The 8,753-nt window shown below is 31.6% G+C and overlaps 1 protein-coding gene across 1 annotated transcript; it reads right to left on the bottom strand.

Moving 5' to 3' along the window:
• Positions 1-4,910: 4,910 nt before the first annotated feature.
• Positions 4,911-8,218, bottom strand: LOC139497849 (chromosome partition protein Smc-like). The gene is made up of 2 exons (XM_071286088.1): positions 8,032-8,218; positions 4,911-7,982 (listed from the first exon to the last, which is right to left on the bottom strand). Exons 1-2 carry the CDS (start codon positions 8,216-8,218, stop codon positions 7,234-7,236), a joined length of 936 nt encoding a protein of 311 aa, XP_071142189.1. The 3' UTR covers positions 4,911-7,233.
• Positions 8,219-8,753: the final 535 nt, after the last annotated feature.

Here is an 8,753-nt window from a genome sequence, read left to right as displayed (position 1 = left end):
GTTCCCTGCAGAGAAATGATAATTATAAAAAATATGAAAGGACCATTATATATACGTTTGTTACAAATGATTAAGAGCTGATTTCAGAGCTGGATTGATTGATTGTTGGTTGCTAAACAAATACTAGGTAGATGAAGCGAAATAAACTAATTATAACTTCTGGTTTGTTATCATCATTATTATAGAAAATTAGCACAAACAAACAAAAAAATCGAAACAATAAAAGAAAAAACACACGGTCAAGATTTTAATAAAACAATGAAAAAATAAGTTATGACTGACAGCAAATTGAATAAGGACCACAACTGTAATACATTCATACAAATTAATAGTTTGGGATACTAGTAGGCAGGTACAGAAAAAGAAAGTTACTGTTTTAGAATGTTTGTAGGGTTCAAGTCTCTGTCATGCCATTTGGGAGTAGTAAAGAACGCTACCAAGATAATGATATATAAGAAGAAAGCGACATGACTCACTAGAAGACGAGTTTTACACACATACACACAAAACTTGTAAAATGACAAAAGATTTATCTTTTGAATATTACCTTTTTATTGACCTTTCTTTTGACTAGCAAACAAAAATTAAGGCTATTCAAAAGAGATTTTATATGTCCATAATTAAACGCAAAATCCACGACCGATCATGATAATAGGCACAAAAGCAGAATGAATGTAGGATGAAAAACTTCAATCAAATAGTTTGGGTGGGAGTGGGGGTGGAAAGGGGGGGGGGGGGGGTGGTGGAGGGGGTGTGAAATTGATGCGAGTTTTGTTTATCCAAAATCGATTTCACATATGACCATATTTTGCAATCAATTTTTCGTTTTTTTTTATCCTACATTGGACTTTTGATGTCGTCCCTTACTTCTTGGCTTTCTGGAAGCGTCGACCATGTGTATTATATTCTGTCATCATTGCAGAAGTTGAAACACTATGTATTTCCGTTTGTGGACCGCCCCCCCCCCCTCCCCCCTTTGTTGGGAAAATTTGATTGATTATATAGGGAATCACTGAAGCATGACTGGAGCGGCCCCCCCTTTAGGTCATTCAGTGCCCCCTCCTTATGAAAAGTTCTGGATCCGCCACTGCCACTGCTGCTGTCGTAAATGATGGTAGCGAGGATTAACTGTCGCTAATGCTTTACTAACTCTAGCCTCAAACACGTTGATTCCTTTGCTTAATAAATGGCGTCAACATTTTCCCACCGTATGAGGGTCCAACCTGAAAATAACACACACTATGCGCACATCACGTTTTAAATGTAACTACTAGTATATGTTCCATGTACATGATGCATATGGTTTGGAATACGTTTGTGTCGATCTATGTCGATCTGTTTTGTTTTTGTTTTAACTTTTTTTGTTATTTCAAAAGAAGATTGTCACTGACTGAGACCCATTTTTTGTGTCGACATATTTGTCCTATAACACTCGTTTTGCTTTCACGTATTAAAGATATAAAATCATATTGAATAAAAGGTAATAGAATGTACATAAAACAGAACCTCATGGGAACTGTTTCATGTTTGTTGAAATACTATTCACATAATTATGATATATTCTTTGCTACATTTGTTCTCTCCGGTAAAATCAAATATAAGAAGTCATTCATCCTTCGAAATATACATTTACCACACATACATGCATGCAAGTTAATTTCGTATTATCTTTTATAAGATGATGCTTATTTGATATTCTGCGACAGAGAATTGTGAATATTAAATATTATAAGCTTGGGAAAAACAAGTTTGTTAAACAGATTCAAAATTAGGAAATGCTGTACAATGCAGAAAAATACAAATTTGAAAACAAAAAATAGCTCAGTGATCAAATTAATATAACATTTACACCCATCCCTCCCAACCCCACTCCACCCGCGAAACCTGCTCCTTGAGCATGTACAGAAACTGGCATGGACAATATCTAATATTCTAATATTGTCCCTTCTTTTCTAACATGTTTGAAATATTCAGCCACGCTATGGTTAAATTCTCCTTCGTCTACTCCGCATCGCTTGATAATTCCATTTTCAGGACAAAAATGGCTTATTGTTCGCGCTGATGCATGCTTGATTCATAAAGAAGTCAAGTGTTGAGAAATGTCCTGGTGTGTTCTTCCGTCAAGTATCATTTGTTGAATCAAACATCGATGGTCTAAAAGTTCTTTTATTCTTACAACATGTACATGTATGTAAACAAGTGACTTCTTCACTTCGAGAGACCTAAATTAAAGATTTCAACACCGACAATTCAAAGAAGAAAAGACAAACAAAAACAAAAAAGAAAAGACAAACAAAAACAAAAATAAGATAGATAGACAGATAGATAGTCACAATGAATGACAGATTGATAGATCGAAATATAGATATAGACATGTAGCTACAAAGACAGCTAGATATTAGATAAAAAGAAAGAATTTTTTTTGTCATTATCGTACTTGTCAGTGTACCATTCTTGTTTGGAATTTGTTGATACCACACATAGTTAACACACACACTCCTTAAAAAGATCTTCAAGATATATTGCGCTTAAAACAAGAAGAAAGAAAACGGAAATAGTAAAACATTTAATAAAAAGTGTCAACAATTTAAACATTTAAACATTATTAGACATTTAAATTAATGAACATTTTTCAACTTTGAATATTGCACAGTAAAATGAAAAATGAAAAATTGGAGCATTTTTCATTTTTCAATATCAAACGTCAAATTGAAAAATGCTCCACGTTGGAGCATTTTTCATTTTTCAATATTTGAAGTCAAATTGAAAAATGCTCCACGCTAGAGCATTTTTTCATTTTTCAATATTGTAAGTCAAATTGAAAAATGCTCCACGTTAGAGTATTTTTCATTTTTCAATATTGTAAACTAAATTGAAAAATGCTAAAGGTCAGTATTTTCAATATGTGCTTTTAAGGATGATTGAAATATGTTTTGTTTTCTAAAACAAGCAAATACAAATGTTTTAATATATTTAAACTGTTGACAAAATAAAATCATTTTTAACACAAACTTATTGTTATTTGTTTCAATATCTTCGTTAAATCAAAAATATAATTTCATGAAAATAACAAATTTCAAATCTCATAGAGAAAATAGTTTTTCAAAAGTGATTTCAATAGTTTTTTGTTTCATTTTTCAAACCATCTACCTTCAAAATTTGCAGAGCAATTTGAAAATTTATTTTTCATTTTAAAATGAAAAATGTTTGGCGTAAATGTACACGGACGTCTATTGTTTCCTCTTCCTCATTACAGAAGGTACATAGACTTGTTTCCTTTTTCTTAATTCTATATAAAAATGTATTGGTAGGTATAATTCTATGTAAAATTTTATATTGAAAGTTCTTTTTAAAATATGTATCCCTACAACATCTTTTCAAAAGAGAAAAATACTTAGACCATTCTGAGATTTCAGAATTTGTTACATCCTCCCATTTTAAAAATTTCTCATATGGGAGTATGCATACTTTATCTACAAGATCTCTGTATACAAATTTTAACTTCTTATTTTCCAAAATCCTTTTAGAAAATGCATCAAAAGGAACAAAATTGTCTAAGTTCAAATCACAATAGTCTTTGATGTATTTTTTTTATATATTTTGGAATGTTAGATAATAAACTATAGTATCTCAAAAAATGTTCCAAATTAAGTTTTTGTCTTACTTGTTGGAATGTTAGTAGTGATTTACTTTGACTATCTACAATGTCCCTTATAAACTGTATACCATATAATTTCCATTTCATATAAACAGGGTATTCAGATAGTGGTATAAAGTTTAAAATATCCAATGACAAAATTTCTGGAACACATAACTTTGTATAAGGCTTTGCCATGTGTAGACATTCAAATATGTCTTTCCAAAATGGATTTTTTACACAATTAGAAATTTCTTTAATCTTATCCTTTTGTAATGTAAAGACTCTGTCACCACCTAACTGTTTTAGTTCTGCTAGTAATAAATTCTGCCAAGAACCTTCTGAATTGGATAAAAATCTCTTTACCCAAGATGATTTAAGATATGTACAGAAAGACTGCAGAAGCACCATATTTAATCCTCCCTGTGAAATATCTGCAATAAGAGTACTACGCTTTACTCTATCAGTCTTACCATTCCAAATGAAATTAAAAAACATAGCACTCAGCTCATTTAATTGTGAGTGAGGTAAATTTGGCAGGGCAGTCAACAAATGAATCAGTCTTGGTAATGCCAGAGTCTTAATTACAGTAATTTTACCTAGTAATGATAATTTTCTATGTTGCCAGCTTTTTAGTATAGCTGAAACCTCTTTGATCTTTTTTCTAAAATTAATATCAAGAATACTTTTTAAATCAAGCGAAAAATCTATTCCTAAAAGTCTAAAGTTTGTGTGTGACCACATAAGATTGTAATTAGGACACAATATTTGATCAGAATATTTTTTGTTACCAATCCAAACAGCTCTTGTCTTTGATTTGTTCATTTTCAATCCAGATAACATATAAAAAGAATCAAAACAATTGAGGCTTTCTTGTAGTGATGTCTCACTACCATCTAAAGTTAGAAAAGTATCATCTGCATACTGACTTAAAAGTGTTTGTTTTTCATGAATGAGGATACCGTGAATTTTGGGGTTTGACTTAAGTTTTAACGATAATAACTCTACACCAATAACAAACAAATAAGGGGAGAGCGGGTCACCTTGTCTGCAACCTCTCTCAAGATTGAAAAAAATTGACAAATTGCCATAATGATTGTTGATTACACAACTCTTAGCACTTTTGTAGAGAGTCTCAAACCATTTGCACATCGAAGGACCAAAAAAAAGTAAGGCGCTCATGTTGTGATCTTCAAGATAATGCATCAAATCATACAATAATCTAGTATTCTCTCCAATGAATCTCCCCTTGATAAATCCCTTTTGAGTGTCACTTATAATAAATGGTAATACAGACTTAACTCTGTTTGCTATAGCTGCAGAAGCTATCTTAATGTCTGTATTTAATAGGCTGATAGGTCGCCAATTACCAATATATCGCCTATCTTTTCCTTCTTTTGGTATACAAGTTATGACACTTTGATATTGAAAATCTGAAAAAAGTCCAGATTCATATCCATAGAATAATGATCGATAAACAAATGGTCCAAGATCTCTCCAAAAGAATTTGTAAAAATCAACAGTAAATCCATCGCTTCCTGGGGATTTCCCATTTTTCATCTTACTCAATGCTAAAGCACATTCCTCGTATGTCAAGTTACCCTCACACAGGTCATGTTGTTCCTGGGTGAGGGCAACATCATGAGAAAAAAAGCTTTCACTTGAACAATCAATTTTTCTCTTTGAATACAATTTTTTATAAAAATTATTTTGTTCTGAGAGAATCGTGGATTGGTCAGATATATGATTACCCTGATCACCAATCATTTCAACCATTGTTTTCTTTATAAAATTTCTCTTTTCTAATTTTAAAAAGTATTGGGAACATTTTTCACCATTTTCATGCCAGTTTGCCCGGGACCTTAATAGTAAACCCTATATCTTCTGCTCTCGCATGGATTCTAACTCTACTTTTTTATCATTTAAATTGGTCTGTACAGCTTCAGTAGGGGCTGTATTCATAATAATATCTAAATTTTGTATATCTTCTTCAAGTTTCAGAGTAGCTCTTTTTTCTTCTTTTGATTTAGATATACTGTGTGTAATGGACAAGGATCGGATTTTCATCTTCAGTACTTCAAAAAAAATTTGATCGTTACAAGAAAATTGTACATGAAATAGGTCATCTCTACTGTCTGAAAGATAGAACTCAGAAACAGTATCCTTAATACACATCTTTACCTTTTCAACATATACAGTATCTCTCAACAACTGTGAATTAAACTTACAATATCCCTTTCCCCTTTTATCAAGACTGGCAGAAAATGTGAAAACAATGGCTGAGTGATCAGTTTTGTATCCAGGTATAATTTTTGCATTTTTCATAAGTGAAAATAAGTCTTCGCTCACTAAAAAATAATCTAATCGACTCTGCTTGATAGGGGAGGTTTGACGCCAAGTAAACTTTTTGTCATCTGGATGACAGGTTCTCCATGGATCTAAAAGTTCAAAAGTTTGTGAAATTTCTTCAATCTTATTACGAGAGTTCAAATTTCTATTGTGCAGAATATTATAAGTGTCCAAATGAAAATCTTTTACAACATTCCAGTCACCACACATCAAGATGCTAGTATTAGTATAGCAAGAGATGTGATGTAAAATATCACTAAACAATGATGGTTCATCAGTATTAAATCCATAAACAGTAACAAAGGTTAACCTTTGTTCATATATTGATAAGTCTAAAACAATAAAACGACCTTTCTGGTCTATCTTAGAATCATGAATCTTAAAATCTAGACCCTTGTTAAACATCACACTAACACCAGCACTTTTATTGTTGCAGTGACTGAAAATGCATGTATTACCCCATTCATCTTGCCAAAGTTTCTCGATATCCTCATTACTGTGAGTCTCTTGAAAACAAACAATAGATGCATGTTTACCTCTAACCCAATCAAAAATATCGAATCTGTTTTTCTTGCTCGAAAATATGCCCCTCACATTCATAGATAAAACTGTAATATTATTATCAATACTCATTAAGTAATATGTTCAATCAGACAATAGAAAAGCAAAGCAGTACAATACTTAAAATAAAAATGCATACCCATACTAACTACACATTTATACATCACAAACATACACAAAAGATGGCGCTTGAAACAATATTCAATATACATCAGATACTTTTTACAGATTGGCTTCATATGATAAATAACATAATGTTTTGTTCTGATAATTTGGTGTTAAATGATTTATTTTCTTTTTAAATTAACAGAAATGAGAACCTATCTATAATATTTTTCTTTTTTTTCAATATTAATATAAATCTTAAGTGTGTTGAGAACGATTTTATGATAAAAATAAAAATAATGGTTTGGAAAATGGAGAATCAGTACAATTATATAGTTGAAATGTTTTATTCATCTCTAAACAAATCTTTGAACATATTTTCTTTAGAAAGTTATGAGTAAAATTTTCTTATAATATATGAAATATCTAATAAAACATTCTAGTAATATAGAGTTACCTCCCATTAATCAAGAAAGCATTTTCACTATTTATAAATAGAGTTATCTCCCATTTATGAACAAACATACAAGCAAAAAAATACCACAATTAATAAGATAGAAAATATTTACATACTTGAACGTTTACATACTTGAAAGTTTTTTTTTAATTTTTTCATCTATATTGTCATAAAGATCAAATTTGATTCTGTGCTCACTATCCTTCAATTTACCATATACACTACAGTTGTAGAACCAGGCATTATTTAGCATCACATTTGTATTTAGTCTAGCTAATAGTCCAAGATTTCTTTGGGTTATATCGTCATGAAATTTAATGTCATTCTTCAACCCCTTCTTATTTCTCATTATCTTGATTTTAATTTCTGTGTTACGGACCTTTGCTATCACAGGTTTGATGTAACCTTCTTTTCCTGGGATTCGATGTATTGCTATGACATCTGATGGTTCTATCTCAACATTTAAGTCTTTCTTCACCATTTTTACAAAAACATCTCGTAAGTTCTCATTTCTCTTTTCTGGAAAATTCACCATTCTTATATTATGTTTCCTGGAGTACTGTTCATTATAGTTTGCAGATTTAAGTGCATCTATGGACCTATGGTTGCAATCTTCCACTTTTTCCTGAAGCTCTTCTATTTGCCTATATTTTGTTCTTAGTCTCTCTTTGAAGTTCTCATTGTCTATATTTAGAGCATCTATCTCATCTTTCAACTTTCCAGTTCTTTCCCTCAGTTTGGTGTTAAATTCCTCAGTGATTGACTCCTTCAGTGTAGACAAAAGCTTACTGACAATGGTTGTCACAAGATCTTTTAAGTCCTTTTGTTTGACAAGATTATCCAGGTCAGATTTTTTAACAGTATCTTGAAGGCTTTTTTTTTATGTCCTTTAAATCTGAATGAATACTAATAAAATCAATACCCTCAAGGCTCTCCTCTGACACATCTGAGAAAGTTCTTTTGTCACGCTTTGGTGGTGGATTTCCTTGATTAGCTATTTGTTGATCTTTCTTTGGTGCTAATAAAGACTGAACTGTTTTATTTCCATCTTTGTTCTTAATTTCCTTATTGTCCTTGGTATTTATCTTATTGGCCAGAGGTGGTGGCATGTTTAGGTTTTCACTTTCAATACACTGAATAGTAATCACTCAAAACTGTTTTCACTATAGAAAAAAGTTTCTATAAACTGTATCTTTCACAAATTGAAATTATGTCCATAAATAAGCCCAAATCCAGGTTGTATTCCAAAAGTTGAACACTCTGGTATAAACTTTATCTCATGAAAATATCAAAAATCACTATAAAAACTGCCAAAACTGCAGAGCTAGTTTAGCTCACAACTACACTGGCGGCCATCTTGCTTTTTTTCGCAGGGAAAGCTGTGTACCAAAATAGCTTGCAAAAAAAATCAGCGGGAAACGGTGTGGTGCATCAGAGTTACAAAATCAACGCAAACGTGCAGCTTAACAGACAGTGAACCAGTAATAGAGGTTCTTGAAGCAGAAGAAACAGCACTTCTATCTTGTGAAAGGACAAGACGTGGACGAACCATAAAAACAAGACAATTGATCGATTTCTTTAAAAATTAGCATCCTTTAGACTATTTTTTCATGATGCAGGGCGGGAGAATAGAGAAAGGGGGCG

This window comes from Mytilus edulis, chromosome 12 (genome assembly GCF_963676685.1).
Source record: "Mytilus edulis chromosome 12, xbMytEdul2.2, whole genome shotgun sequence".
Lineage (NCBI taxonomy): Eukaryota > Metazoa > Mollusca > Bivalvia > Mytilida > Mytilidae > Mytilus > Mytilus edulis.
Note: the sequence above shows the minus strand (reverse complement) of the source record. Positions and strands in the feature narration are given on the sequence as shown.